Here is a 16,263-nt window from a genome sequence, read left to right as displayed (position 1 = left end):
TGTTAAAGTTAACTGAATCACAGAACAATGTGCACATGTGGGTATTTAGTGACTATTAATTATGTGCTTATGTTATATATGAATGTGAGTCAGGATTGTGAAATGGTTAAGTACTTGGACTCTAAAACCTGACAGACGTGGGTCAAATTTGTCTATGCCACTTGTTACCTGTGCGGCCTTAAACAAGTTGTTCATCTTTTCCATTTTCCTCATCTGTAAAATGGTATAAAATGTTCCTTATTATTGTGATATGATGCCTGTAAAGTATACTTAGCTTATTACTTGGCGTTTTGTATGTGTTCATAAATGTTAGCTATTGTTATCCTTTGTGTTATTTCTGTATCGCCTTGAATTTGCTGCTGTCTTTAGTCTGTCACACTTTCCTCACAATCTCTTACTCCTGTCTTCCAGGCTGATTTCTTTTTAATTATGGCTTTTTGTATTTTAGGCATTATATTTCCCCCCAAGGTCCAGAGATGATTCTTGCATTGCCTGCCCCCGCCCCCAACCTACAACCTTTCTGTTTCCTCTACCACCTCCAAAGTCTACTGAATGAATGATAACCAAGTAAAAAAGCCTTTTTTTTTTTTTTTACCAATTATGACCTGACTTCCTGTTCTGTCATTTGCAAAGAAATGAACGTTTAACCTCCAGTTTCTAGAATTGTGGATAATTTCAAATAAATAAGATCTTTTTTCTCTTTTTCTCCTCCATAAATTAGATCACGAGTATGTCATACTCCATGAAATCCATTGCGTTATCCGATAGTCTTCTGGATGAAAAGATTAGCTTTGGGTCAGATGAACAAAGTCTGTCATTTCTATAGTTATTCAAAGTACCTTACCTCTAACTTGATCTCTGCTTAGTTAACAGGAGTGTTCTAAGGATCAGATGAGGTCCTACATGTGAAAACACTTTCTAAGCTTTAAAGTACCATGTTAATATGAGGGGTGATTATTGCATATGAACAAATATCCCAGATAACCTAAGTGATGTCAGAATTCAACCCTAGATAATTAGGTGCACTCTCCTTTCTTCCAGCCACCTCTAGAAATTCATAGTAAGAGTTAGAGTAGTTACTGACTAAGTTAATGCAGTGACTATAAAATACTTCTACTTCCCTTGTCCACTCTGACAGAATGGTGGTGCCAGATCCTGAGTCAGTCTTCAGAGCTGGACTTTAGGACACAGTATTGTAGGCAAGATACTTAATAGGACCTGGAAGTAAGGATTAGAGCGATTTCTTTTGTGCCATTTTTCAGTCCTCTTCTTGGCAACTTTTATCCTGGTAGCCTCCATATAGATTGTGACATTTGAAAATTGAGTTTAGCAAGATGATGCCAGATAAGGCTTTTGCCATATTGGGCTGGCAGACCTAGCAATCAACATGTAGTTTGTGTGCATGCGTGTGTTCCTTTCTTTCTTTCTTTATTTTTTTAAGATTTATTTATTTATACAAGTACTGGAGTACAGCCCGGAGGTGCGGGAAGGTGAGAGAATTCACCAGAGACAGAGCAGGGAGCAGAACAGGCAGAAGGACTGAAGTACACTGCTGAGGGGAGCAGCGGGTGAGACAGGAGAGGTCTGCTTCGCCATGTGGGTATCTCCCTGGCTGGCTGGGAATCGAACCGGCACTGCAGAGGCTGCAAACAGCTTCACAGAGCAGGGCTCAACCCGCTGTGCCACTGGGAGCCTGCATGTGTTTCTTGTTTCTGGACTATTCTTTTCTGAACGATATAAACAGCAAGCTTAGAATCATATGCGAGATCATCAACAACAACTGTTAATATTTAGTGATTACTTGACTCTTCAAGCATCAGGGATTGTTATCAACTGAACTGAGTCCCTTGCAAATTGATATATTAAAAGTTCCAAACCCCAGTGCCTCAGATTGTAACTTATTTGCAATTTGTTGGGAACCCAACAAAATCAGTTTCTCTTTCAAAGCATATAATCTCAGCAAAAAAAAAAAAAAAAATCACCCAAAACTTTTTCTGTCCTAATGAGCATTTTCTGAATTTGAAAGCTCTTCTCATCCTTGGTCATCTCAACCTTTGCTCTTCTTAGTTTTATTTTCTGCTTCTGAGAAGAATCAAGGGAAATGCTTCTTTCTAAATATGCCTGTTTTCTGCTTAGTTGTACTGACATAAGGACATAAAAGAAATCACATTGAGAAAGCTGGAGACAGGTAGAAGGTGCTGTTAGCAAGAACATATTAGTGATCTCTCTAGTTGGAGGAAATCTGTAGTCCCAGAATTGGTTAGATTATTATCACTCATGTCTTACTCCCCTAAGGAGTTTGCTGTTATTCTCCTGTCTGTTTTGGGAAGTATCAAGATGTTTCTCCAGTCTTAATCTGTAGATTATGAAGAACCCCTTAGAAAGCAAGTGCCATTGCATAATTTGTTCCTGCTGACTAATGGTATTATTTAAACAAGCAACTCTGGCTAAGTTTTGTTTTGTTTTTTAAAATCTTTCGTTTCAGGTAAACATTTTTCAGTTTGTCAAACTTGTTTGCAAATGAGCTTGCTCTATGTAGAATGTACCTCATCAAGAATGATGAGCTGCAATTTTAACATCAAACTAAAATTAGCATTACTTTTTTATCATGTGTTAAAGAGTTTTGTCATTTGGTTTCTTTAAGATTAAAATGAAGTTTTCCCTTCTTCAGTGTGACTTCCTTTTCCATCTGTTCAGCAATTGTTCCTCTAGTTCTTTGTCCGTTGTCACGTTGGACCTAGTGCTATGTAGCTGAAAGCTAGTATGATTATTTCCATTCCAAACCATAGCACTTAAAAATAATTTTTTTTATAGTGGGATTTTTTTTAAAGATTTATTTATTCATTAATTTATTTATACAAGCACTGGGTACAGTCAGAAGCGCGGGAGGGTGAGAGAATTCACCAGAGCCAGAGTGGGAAACAGAACAGGCAGACTGATGAAATACACTGCTGAGGGGAGCAGCGGGCGTGGCAGGAGAGGTCTGTCGCACCATGTGGGACCCTTGCCAGTGGCCGGGAATCGAACCAGCGCTGCAGAGGCTGTGGGCAGCTTCGCAACCCAGCGCTCAACCGCTGCGCCACCAGGGGAGACCCTAAAAATAATTTTTTTACACAAATATTTTTCACCTAAATTTTTTTTTGTGGTAACATTAGTTTACAATAATGTATATGATTCCAGAAGTATAGGATCATACCTCTTCAGATGTATGTTACCTATACCACACCCACTCACCAAAGCACCCATAGTCCACCATAGTCTATTGTGTCCCCTACCTTCTTGATTTCCACTCTCCCTTCCTTGACTGGTAGCCTCAGCTCTGCAGTCAGATGTCTAGGGTTTTTTCCTTTGTCTTGTTTCTTTATATTCCACACATGAGTGAAACCATCTTGGTATTTGTCTTTCTTCTGGCTTATTTCACTTAGCATAATCCCTTCCAGTTCCATCTATGTTGTCACAAATGGCAGGAGTTCATCTTTTTTTTATATAGCTGAATAGTAAGTCCATCGTTATATAGACCATATCTTCCTAATTCATTCATCTGTTCTTGGACAATTGGGTTGCTTCCATAACTTGGCTACTGCAGATAGTGCTGCAGTGAGCACAGGAGTGCATATATCCCTTCTTACTGGTATTTTTGCATTCTTTGGGTTGATACTAGGGATGGAATTGCTGGGTCACATGGTAGATCTATTTTTAGTATTTTGAGAAACCTCCATACTTTTTTTCTATAGGGACTGGACTAGTCTACATGCCCACCAACAGCATAACAGAGTTCCTTTTTCTCCACATCTTCCCTAACACTTGTCATTTCTGGTCTTTTTGATGAGGATCATTCTAACAGTTGTGAAATACCTTGTGATTTTGATTTGCATTTCCCTTGTAAGTGATGATTAGCATTTTTATTCATGTGTCTCTAGGCCATCTGTCTGTCTTCTTCAGAGAAGTGTCCATTTAGTTCATCTGTCCATTATTTATTTTTTTTTTCTTTTTGTTGAGTTGTATGAATTCTTGGTAGATCTTGAATATTAGCCCCATGTCAGATGTATGATATGCAAATATTTTCTCCTATTGAGTAATGAGTCCTTTCACTTTAGTGATAGTTTCTTTTGCTGTGTAGAAGCTTTTTAGTTTGATATAGTTCCATTTGTTTATTTTTGTTTTTGTTTCCCTTACTGTTGGAGCCAGGTTCACTGAGTTAAGACATCTCTGAAGTTGGTGTTGTGGATTGCTTTGCCTATGTTTTCTTCTATGCATTTTATGGTTTTGGGTATTACACAAGTACTTATCACTTTTGAGTTAACTTTTGTATATGATGTGAGATAGTAGTCTAGTCTCATTTTTTTTTTTTTTTTGCATGTGGCTATCCAGTTTTCCCAACACTGTTTATTGAAGAGACTTTCCTTTCTCTATTGTATACTCTTGGTTCCTTTGTCATAGATCAACTGTCCATATAAGTGTGGGATTATTTCTAGGCTCTTAGTTCTATTCCATTTGTCTGTCCAGTTTTAGTTCAATACCATACTGTTTGAATTACTATAGCTTTACAGTATAGTTTGAAGTCTCAGTGTGTGATAACATCCGTTATTTCTCTTTTGTATCAGGATTTCTTTTGTTATTCAGGGTTTTTCTGGTTCCATATAAATTTCAAATAAAGTTTTTCAAATTACAGAAAACCTTAAATGTACACTATTCAGGATTGAAAGTGTCCAAACTCAGAGTCAGATATGGATGTTAGTAAGCAGAGGGTTGAACCAAAGAGCTAGGACCTCCAGACTTCATATAACTAGGGCTGGTCTCTCTTTTTTTGTTTTTTCCCCTAGTGGTAAAATGAAGACTGATGGTTTTAAATCTTTCATTGTCCACTGGCTTGTAATGGGGAACAAAATATATGTCAGGCTGCTTTGAAATCTCTGGAGGAAAAGAAGTGATAATCTTGGTTTAGCAGTATGTAATTCTGCCAATGACAGAAACTCATTCTTGCAAAGTCAAACTATTTTCTGCCTTTGAGAAACAAATCAGTGCTGCCTGGGCCACAATACATGTTCCTTTTCATCACACATTGGCAAAACAGGCATGTCTAGTTTTCTTCAAAATCAGGTATCTAATCTTTTCCCTGATAAGAAATCTTAAACCAGAGAATCCCAGGGGTTCTGTTCCTGGCATATTCCCACTTTCTTTCTCCCTTTGAAGTTTATACAACTTTGAAGGAACAGTATACTGAAATCACATTATCTTGTTGGTTCACAGCCTTGAGCCTGCAGATAAAAATTAAGGCACAGCATCAGAAAGGGTGTGTGCAACTTAACAAATGATAAAGGACTGATCACAAAAATCTACAAAGAACTGATGAGACTCAACAAAAACAAAGTAAATAAGCCAGTCAAAAAATGGGCAGACGAGGGCCTTCCCTGGTGGCGCAGGCGGTTGAGTGCCATGCTGTGAAGCTGTCCATAGCCTCTGCAGTAACTGTTCGAACGAAGCCGGCTGGCGAGGGTCCCACATGGTGCGGCAGACCTCTCCTGTCGTGCCTGCTGCTCCTCTCAGCAGTTTATTTCATCAGTCTGCCTGTTCTGTACCCCACTCTGTCTCTGGTGAATCATTTCACCCTCCTGCACATCTGGCCTGTACCCAGGTTCTTGTGTAAAATAAATAAATAAATCTTTTTAAAAAAATGGGCAGAAGAGCTAAAAAGAAACTTCTCCAAAGAGGAAATGCAAATAAATGACCAACAGGCATCTGAAAAAAATGTTCAACATCATTTGTAATCAGGGAAATGCAAATCAAAGCTACCATGAGATACCATCTTACACCAGTAAGAATGGCACATATTAAAGAAACTAGCAACAACAAATGTTGGCGAGAATGTGGAGAAAAAGGAACTCTCCTGCACTGCTGGTGGGAGTGCAAACTGGTCCAACCACTATGGAAAGCTGTGTAGAGATTCCTCAGTCTGCTAAAGATGGAGCTTCCATATGATCCAGCAATTTCACTCCTAGGTATTTACCCAAAGGACACAGAAACATTAATTCAAGAGGGCCCCTGCACCCCTGAGTTTACAGCAGCACTATTTACAATAGCTAGGCTATGGAAACAACCCAGATGCCCAAAAATAGATGACTAGATCAAGAAGATGTGGTACATATACACAATGGAATATTACTCAGCAACCAAAAAAGATAAACTCATGCAATTTGCAGCAACATTGATGGAGCTGGAAGGGATCATGCTCAGTGAAATAAGCCAGAAAGAAAGAAATAGGAAAATACCGGATGGTCTCACTCATAGCAGGAATTTAGAAAACTTAAATAAGGGACCAGGAAAAAGACTAATTATAATAACGTAAAAATCAAAATCAACCAGCAACTATAAACCAGAGATACACTAAGGGCGGGGCAGGTGGAGAGGAGAGATTAGGGTCAGAATAAGGGGGGTGGGAGTTGTATGGGGACTATAACCAAGGTGAAAATGCATACATTGTGCAAAAATGAAAAATGATGTATAAATATATAAAATTTAAAAATAATAATAATAAATTAAAAAAATAAATTTCTGGGGAAATGGACCTAAAAAAAAAGGGTGTGTGGGTTATGGGTATGTGTATTTATGTGTAAATTCAGCTTTTGTTTTAATTGAGTATATCTTGCTAATGCCCCCTTTGTAAGGGTCCCTAGATTTTCCTGGTGGCTGCCAACTTTGGTGATTGGGTAATTAAAAAGGCAAGGAGATTATGTATAGATCAAGGATGTGGCTAGCTTAAGATACTTGGTATATGGATTTGTGCATCTGATAATGGGCTTTGCCTTTGATACTTCCCTAGTTCTTTTTGTTTTATGCTCTACCTATATACCCTCTTCCCCCAGACCATGTTAGGTACCCTGTATTTTAAGGCAGTCTGCTTGACTTCATTCTTCATGAAAGGAAAGAAATGTCCTGATTTAAGTAATGGAAGGATGTTAATGACTTTGTATTGCCTCTCCTGGGAGTATTTATGTTTTAAAGATTGTCTGGACTGGAAACAATAGCAATGGTTTCTAAAAGAAGGGGAATATTTGAGATGAAAAGATCTTTCTCATTTAAATTGTACATACAGATATGATTTTCCAAAGCAGTTTTGTGAAGTTACAATGAAAGTTCAATAGCCGTATTCTCCTTTTCCATAAAACTTTTGCAGAGCTGCTATGATTTAGTCAGGTTAACCAGTTTGCAATTCACTTCCTTTTTTGATCTTATAGAAATATTTAAAAGATGGCCTAAAAAAGAAGTAAAGCAACAAATAATAGGTCTTTGAAAAATTGAAACCTGATACTTTATTTAAAAATTTTTGCCATTTTATATAAATCTGTGTGTGACACTTGGTAACTTGAAGTGAGTTGTCTTAGATTTATTAGTAATTTACCATCATTGGTAATATGAAACTTACTAGATTCTCAGTGTCTCTCATGTCTCTCAAGTTTCTAGTTATTTAAAGTTCATGCTTTTTCTATAATTTTTTTAACAAAAGAATTTGTGGGAATGGGGGCTTTTTACTTTATTAAAAATACTTTAATTCCTATTTTCAAGTTCTCACAAAACTCCTTTGATATGTCTGAAAGACATCTCTAGAAAGCTTAGTAACTGTCCAATGATGGTTAATCCTGTCATGCTACACTGGCAATACTCTGTCCTCATCTAGAAGATTGTAGAAACATGGCTAAACATTTTTTCTAGAAGCTAGTTCTGACTTTGAACACATGTCATATGTACTGAGACACATTTACTGGAGTGATTTATTTTAGTCCTGGAGACCTTTACTCTCACATAGCTCTTAGCCCACTATGGATACTTATTTCACCCTAGGTAAGATGACTTACTTTATGACTTACAGTACAATTTTTTTCCGTTTCGGAAAATTAGTTTAACATGTTTTTGACACAGTACATGTACGACTTCTTAGCTGTTATCTTTGAAATGAAGAATTTCCTCAGGATTAAAAAGCCCAGTTAAAGACCATTAGTTGTAATAGGTATTATTAAAAATTTTTGTTGGAATATTTAAAAAATATATTATAAATCACACATTTTCCTTTTTGAATTGCCAAGCCTTAGCATAAGCTTTCCATTGTTTTGGATATAGGCTATTAAAGCAGGTTTTAGAGATGGAGGACATGTTTCTTCTATCAAGACCTTTGATGCAAATTATTAATTAAACCTAATCTTCCATGTTTGTTGTTGCTGTTTTTGGCTTCCTTTTCATATCACAGTGCTATAAGATTTCAATATCAGGTGATAATAGAAAAAGTCAAACATTGATTATAATTCATCCAGTCATCCCTTGGAAAGCAGCCTTCCTACCAACTTAGACATGATGGAAATCCTTGTTTTGTTCATCCTTGGAGTTTGTATTTGGTGATTGTGTACTTTGGCAGTCTGGAGAGAACCATGTTTATGTTTGTTTATACTGAAGTTGTTATTGAGAACAGAAAGTAAAGTGGGAAATGTAGAAACAATACCCTTACATAGAAAATATTGAAAATGGCAAAGGAGGAGTTGGGGTGGGGAATAAATACCTTGACCTCTCATTCCTCTTCTCTGAACCCAACTGTAAGCCAGAGAATAGGGAGTGACACACTCTTTGGGAATACTCAGAGGGCATGGAACAAGGCAGAGAAGGGTGGAGAATGGATATAAAGGGCAAGTGGAGAATAATCACTATTTTCAGGGAACTATATCATTTTAATTTTGGATAAATAGTTCCTTAGGACGGCAGTTAGAAGATCCATTACTACAGAGAAGCTGTTAGTTTAGGTTGTCAGTATCAATGATAATAGTGAGAAAGCCCACAGGAAGTATGAAATGAGTAGTGAACACAGGTTTACTTATGAAGATATTTGAACTTCTGGTGAGCAGTGTTCAAAGATACTGGGTATCTTATTTATTATATAATTGCTCTTGAAGAAGCTGTCACCAATTATGATGTTTGCCACATGTTCTCTTTCTCTCTCCATTTATTAAACTAGAAGACTAGGTGTGGCAGAGCTGTCAGAGGGTTAATTTTAGTGTATGAAAGGACAGCCTAAACTGAAGCATAGGCCTTAGGGCTAAAATTAGGGCTCAGCCAAAGTCCTTTTGTATCAATAAATGAAACTAAAAGAAAATCTTGGGAATAAACCTTAAGAAATCTGACCAACAGTATGTGGCCTTCTTGAATCAGTAATGGTTAGCAGGATCCTAAGGTTCCCTTTCTCCCTTTCATACCCCCCCCCACAACACACACACACACCTACTCCCACAACTTTAGCATTTTTATAGAAAGTTGTCAGAGTTGTATCACAATGCTAAGTGGAACCAATAAATCAGGGATAAAGCTTTGTGGAAATTTTGCATGAGAAGTAATAATGTGGAAAATAGGTTATAGGATTTCTGTTGAATTTATGCTACATGGTTTCCACTCAGGAACCATGACTAAGTCATTGTCCTTTTTATTTTCTGTTTTTAGCATTTGTCACTGTAGTATTGTTTTGCCAAAGAATTGCTCTGGTTATGTTTATGGACCTCTGTAAGGATGTCATTTAAATGAACGTTATTTATTTAGCATGTGGACAGAAAAAAACAAACACTTGCTTAGTGACAGCCTTCAGTCATTATATAGATTAATAATCAGTTATACACTCTTATCCTGCTAGGAAATGAGTTTAAGCTAAAGCATTATTGATTGCATTATTGACTTGATAAGTACAATTTTTCTGAAGAGTATTACATTGGTTACCTGGGGGAGAAGTTCCTTAGTAACTTGTAAGAGGGACTTCTCTAGAAGTCAGTTAAGCTAGCTTGGATTTTTTTGTTGGTTTGGAGAGGATGGCCTCTCAAGTATCTCTTCTTAGGATTTTATGATTTTTTTAGCTTTTACATTTGGCATGAATATTTGAATATTTTACCTTTATTTTCTATTCAGATTTCGAATAATGATTTTAAACCTTATAATGTAAACTCCTTATAATCACAAAGTTTTTTTTAAAGATTTATTTATTTATGCATACAAAAACTGGGGTACAGGCTAGAGGTGCAGGGAGTGGGGTTGAGAGGATTCACCAGAAACAGAGTGAGGAGCAGAACAGGCAGACTGATTGAAATACACTGCTGAGTGGGGCAGTGGGTGAGATAGGTCTGCTGCGCCATGTGGGTAAATCCCTGGAAGGCTGGGGATCGAACTTGTGCTACAGAGGCTACAGATAGCTTCACAGTGCTGTGCTTAACCCCTTGCACCATCAAGGAGGCCCAACACATTTTTTTTTTCCCTTGTGAGTTTTGCACTTGTCAGGGTTTTTAAATTTTTTTTTTACTTTTTATTTTTTACATCATTGTTCATTTTAAAACAATATTTGCTTCCTCCCACCCCCTCAGGTGTAGTCCCCATAGAATTTCCTTCACCAAATGTACCCGTGTACCTCAGTTCCCTGTGCTCCTCCCTCCCTCCCTCTGATTCCTCTCCCATCTCCTCCCTTGCAGTATGTCTCTGATTTATAATTGTCTGTTTATGCTTTCTTGTGTTTTGTACTGTTACTATTTTTCTACACTGATGTCTTATTTGGTTCCCCTATATTTCTGCTATGAGTGAAACTATCCGATATTTTTCTTTTTCCTCCTGGCTATTTCACTGAGCATAATTCCTTCCAGCTCTCTCCACGTTGCTGTGAATGGCATGAGTTTATCTTTTTAGATTGCTGAGTAATATTCCATCGTGTATATATACCACATCTTCTTGATCCAGGCATCTGTTTTGGGGCATTTGGGTTGTTTCCAGGTTTTACCTATTGTAAATAGTGCTGCAATAAACATAGGGGTACAGATGTTCTTTTGAATCAATGTTTTTGTGTCCTTTGGGTAGATTCCCTAGGAGTGGAATTGCCGGGACGTATGGTAGCTCCATTTTTAGTAGACTGAGTTAACTCCGGACAGCTTTCCATAGTGGCTGGACCAGTTTGCACTCCCACCAGCAATGTAGGAGAGTTCTTTTCTCACCACATCCTCGCCAACATTTGTTGTTGCTAGTTTTTTTAATATGTGCCATTCTTACTGCTATAAGGTGATATTTCAATGTGGTTTTGATTTGCATCTCCCTGATTATAAGGGATGTTGAACATTTTTCATATGCCTGTTAGCCATTTGCATTTCCTCTTTGGAGAAATGTCTTTTAAGTTCTGCCCATTTCTTGACAGCACATATTCTTAATGATGTATGTGCTTACTTACTCATCCACTAACCACTTTTTGACTCTACCCCAGGCTATATCTACACTCTACAAGAAAAGAAGCACATTCTAACTCTTTACTCAAATACTTAAAAAGAGAAATGTATTTATTTTTAGTGGTTATTTTTTTAACATTTTTTTCCTCAAATTTTACTGATTTTTCAGTTATATAGCTACATAATTTTTGGGGTACATCATCACGCCTTCATATGTGCACATGCTTCACTCACCCTCAACCAAAACTACTGTGCTGATGTCCTCTCCCCTGCATTCCCCATTCCCTTATCCCCCTCTATTCCCTTCTTTCCCCAGGTAACCAGTATATTTTTCAGCGTCTAAAAATTATTTTTTACTGTGCTTTGCTAGTTTATTTTCTTTGGTTACATATATTGAACAAATAAGTGAAAACAACTCCTATCTGTCTTTAACTTTCTGACATTCCACACTTAGCATAATGACCTCAAGATCTGCCCATTTTGTCCCCAAAGGTACTTTTTCATCTTTTTAATTAGCTTAGTAATATTCCATTGTGTATATATACCATAATTTATTGATCCAATTGTCTGTTTTTGGTCACTTAGGTTGGTTCCATGATTTGGCTATTGTCATTAACGATGACATGAACATAGGAGTACATAAATCTTCATATTAGAGTTTTCATATTATTTGGGTACTTAGAAGTGGTATTACTGGATTATGTAGTATTTCCATTTTTAGTTTCTTAAGGAATCTCCATACTGTTTTCCATAGAGGCTGCATCAAATTACATTCCCACCACCAGTGGATGAGTGCTCCTTTTTCTCCACTTGCCAGCATTTTCTCTTCCTTGCCAACATTTGTTGTTTCCAGTGCTTTTAGTAGTGGCCATTTCCACAGGAGTGAGGTGGTATCATGCTTTTCTGTTTTAATAAATGAGGTTGGACATTTTTTCATGTGCATTAATCTACCCTTAGATGTCTTTTTTGGGGAGAAGTGTCTATTTAGCCACTTTTTGATGGGGTTGTTTTTATTGAATTATATAAGTAGTTCATGTATTTTTGGAACTACTCATTTTTTGTTGAGTTATATGAGTAATTTATAGATTTTGGAACCCCTTGTGAGTTGTATGATATGCAAGTATCTTCTCCTAGTCTGTAGGTTATCTTTTTGGTTTTGTGGTAGTTTCTTTTGAGATACAAAAGTTTTTTTTAGTTGATGTAGTGTCCTTTGTTATTCTTGGTTTTGTTTCCTTTGCTGTTGGGGTTGGGTCCCCAAATACATCTCTGCAGTTAATGTCTGAGAATATAGCACCTATGTTTTCTTTTAAGTATTTTATGGTTTCAGGACTTACATCCAAGTCTTTAATCCATTTTGAATTAATTTTGGTGTATGGAGTTAAGTAAGGGCTTAGTTTTGTTTTCACACGTGGCTGTCCATTTGTTAAGAGGCTTTCTTTTCTCCATTGTATGGCTGTGGCTCCTTTGTCAAAAATCAACTTTCCATATTTGTGCATGTGTATTTATGGGCTCTCTATTCTGTTCCACGGACTTGTGTTTCTGTGTTTGTTCCAATCCCTTACTGTTTTGATTTCTGTTGCTGTGTAGTATAGTTTGAAGTCAGGGTGTGTGTGGTGCCTCCATTTTTCTTCATTTCTCTCAGGATTGCTTTGACTATTCAGAGCCTTATGTGGTGTTATACAAATATTGTAATTGTTCTATTTCCTTGAAAAATGTCTTTGGGAGTTTGATGATGGATATTGAACCTATGAATTGCTTAGGTAATATGACCATTTAATAATGTTACTCTTCCCTCCCACGAACATAGAATATCTTTTCACTTATTAGTGTCATCTTCTTTAAAAGCAGGAATTTAGTCTTGCCATCTCATTATTGTTAACAGTTAGCCCCATATCAGGATGAGTGGTTTGGGAGTGGAAAAATGAGTATTTCAGGTTGAACTTGAACTCTGCTTCTAGCTTGATAAGTGTCACCTGCTTTTCTAAAGATATTTTCAAGGTACATTAGATGTGCTGTCTGTAGTGTACCCAAGCCAAATGTGTAATTTGAACAAAGCTCTGTATGTTAAGCCCCAGTTGAAGTCCTGATAAAATATTTTGATAGCATAATGGGGACCATTTCAGATAAATTGTTCAAGAGTCATATATAGCTAATATGGTTTTTCTAACACTGTTAGTGTGTATTGTTTTAAGAAGAGACGTGAAGATTTTGAGTATCTAGAAAATATAGCTGTTTACCTTTGGACTCTCCCATCCAGCCTGCTCTGCCATTTCTCTCTAGTATTTGATTCCCCTTAAAAATAAACTTAGTTTCATTAATTAAAGCAAAGGTAAATGTAATTTGTATACTGAAACTTACAAAAGATTAACCCTTTGCACTCCGCTGTCCCCTCTCAGGGGACATTGGTAGCCAATGTCCAGAATGGTTCGGAGTGCAAAGGGTTAAAGATCTTTGCAGGCGGTTGAGCACCACACTGTGAAGCTGTCCACAGGGTCTGTAGTGTGATCCCAGCCGGCAGGCAAGAATCCCACATGGCAAAGCAGACCTCTCCTGTCTCATCTGCTGCTCTCCTCAGCAGGTATTTCGTCAGTCTGCCTGTTCTGCTCCCCACTCTCTCTCTGGTGAATCTTCTCACCCTCCCGCGCATGTGGCCTGTGCCCTGGCTCTTGTATAAAAAAAAAATTTAAAAATTAAAAAAAAATTAATGATCTTTAATCATGAAAGATCCTAACTATTTATTAATAAACTCTACTTGAGTATTCCGATCTGTCTGAACATTGCTCTTGATAATCTCTTTTCCGGTAAATGGAAACCAGGTGATTTATTATTGTACTTGACATTTTCTCTCTAGAGTAAAACATGGGTTGCATTGTCTTTTCTGCAAATTTCTTGAAAATGTGCTAGACTCGTAATTATTAATTTCTAGACCATTGTTTCAAAGGCCAATATTAAAAAAATGTTTTAAAGTCAGGATAATGAGCTCAATAAAGCTGAATAAAGAATAAGAGACATTCAATCTGGGAGTTGTTCTTAATTTAGTCAACTGAACTGTTCTGTTTGTCATAAATTGGATCTTCTCTGCAAAAGCAGATAACTCCTCCTGCATCACAAATACAAGGAACTTTTTTCTTTTTTAAAGATTTTGTTTATTTTTGCGTAGAACTGGTGTGTAGGCCAGAGATGTGGGGAGTGAGAGGATTCACCAGAGATAGAGTGGGGAGCAGAACAGGCAGATATATTGAAATACACCGCTAAGGGGAGAGTGGGTGAAACAGGAGAGGTCTGCTGCCCCATATGGGTCAGCTCCCTGACTGGGGAATCCAAATCAGGCTGTCGCTGTCACGGTGGGCCATTGTGGTGGTAGTACTGAGACTTACCTGCTAGGCGACCAGGGAGGCCCAAGGAGCTTTTTCCTTTTGTTTAAACTGGTTTTTGCTCTTGACTAAATAAACTGGCAATTTCTCAGTTCACATATTAGAGTATACCTCTCCTATTCAAATACATGAGAAGGTTCCCTGTAGTCAAGGAAAGCTGCCTCCCTTTCCTTTGGAAGACTTCCATTTGAGAAGCCTGTTCTTTTCCTCTGCACTTGCTTCACCTGGGGGATGTTCAGTCCTTTTTCAAAGTGAAGATTCTTCACAAATGATGATAGAGTAACTCCTTTCTTCTGAAAAAGAATGTTGGTCTTCCTTTACTTGACACTCCTTTTACTTGTCTCTTTGGGGATGAGGTGGAAATGCCAGGGTATTTAGAGAGGAAGATGTAGAGAAATGAGTATTCATCTAATGGCTCTGCCATCAGCAAACAGAGGGACAATCGGCATGTCGTTTAACATGCTAGGAGCTTCAATTTCATTATCTGGAAAGCAAGGCAGTTGTATTATATGATCTCTGAATTCTTACTATTCTAAGATCACATGACTATTATTCTTAAGGTTCTTGAAGATAGTTGCTCCCAGATATATACACTTTGCCATTATCTCTGGAGATACTGTGGACCACACTTCAGAGATCTTTTTCTTTGATATAAATCTCATCTACAGCTGATTCTACAAGTGATGTGTTTGAGGGGAGTCTTGGGAGAGTTGGCCTATAGTGGAAAGGTCCTAGAAATGTTTAAGGCTGTTTCAAGATTTGGTTGTCTTTTAATTATCTTATTGATGTTACCCAAGCAACTTTGTCACAGCTTATCACATTTTCTGATTAACCACTAAGTCCAAGTTAGCCAAATTCCCAAGCTAACACAGAGCCAATCCAATTCCTTCTCCATTGTTATTCTACAGGTACTGTCGCTACAACATGGACTTTGGAGTCAGCCAGAGTTGGGAGTTCATAATCTGATTCAGGCTTTTTCTGACTTTGTTATAAGTCTGTACCCTAACATCATCATTTATTCAACAATAACATTGAAGTGCTTACCTTAAAAATTATGGTATCAAATGTGATGATAGACAAGGAGAGAGCTTCTCACGTTCAGTGGGGAACACCTGACAAATGTCAGGTGTTGACATTTATGTACCTTTTGACCACTTATGAAACACCTTATAGAATTAGTTCCATTGAGGTGTTATTGTGGATTTGCTTTGCTGGGTAAAGTATCATTTATGCATTGAAACCAGAGCCATGTTTGTGGGGTAAGGATCCTGGCTGGGGTTGGGTCATGCCAGATCCAGAGCTTGGCTGTCTTGAGGGTCTCTTCTAAAGCATCCTTTTTGTTTTCCAGGAATCTGAATTTCTGTATTTGGAATTTGATGAGGCCAAGGTCAACCAAGTTCTGAAGAAACTTTCAGAAGTTGAAGAAAGTATCAGCACTCTGATGCAGCCAGCCTAGCTGAAGATGTAGTTACTGAAGCTAAGATGTTATGATCCCTTCCCACTGATCTGATTTAAAAAGAAAAAAAAGCACTGTAGCTTCATTATCCACATTAATATTAAATCCTAAAATTCAAGTCTTGCTTACCTCTGCTTGCTGGGATTTCATTCTCTCTCCCTTTCATTTACTCTTTTTTTTTTTTTTTAAAGATTTATTTATTTATTTG

General features: G+C 37.4%; 1 protein-coding gene across 1 annotated transcript in view; it reads left to right on the top strand.

The window, feature by feature from the left end:
- COMMD1 (copper metabolism domain containing 1) overlaps positions 1–16,055 on the top strand; it is a gene marked incomplete at both ends in the record, with an annotated part of 146,094 nt that extends 130,039 nt beyond the window's left edge. Inside the window, one exon of the mRNA XM_084234711.1 lies at positions 15,948–16,055. Within this exon, the coding sequence (XP_084090837.1) occupies positions 15,948–16,055 (108 nt within the window). The remainder of the gene's footprint in view (positions 1–15,947) is intronic.
- Positions 16,056–16,263: the final 208 nt, after the last annotated feature.

This window comes from Talpa europaea (genome assembly GCF_964194135.1).
Source record: "Talpa europaea genome assembly, chromosome: 6".
Taxonomy (NCBI): domain Eukaryota; kingdom Metazoa; phylum Chordata; class Mammalia; order Eulipotyphla; family Talpidae; genus Talpa; species Talpa europaea.
The sequence above is the reverse complement of the archived record's forward strand: the minus strand, read 5'-3'. Positions and strand labels throughout refer to the sequence as shown.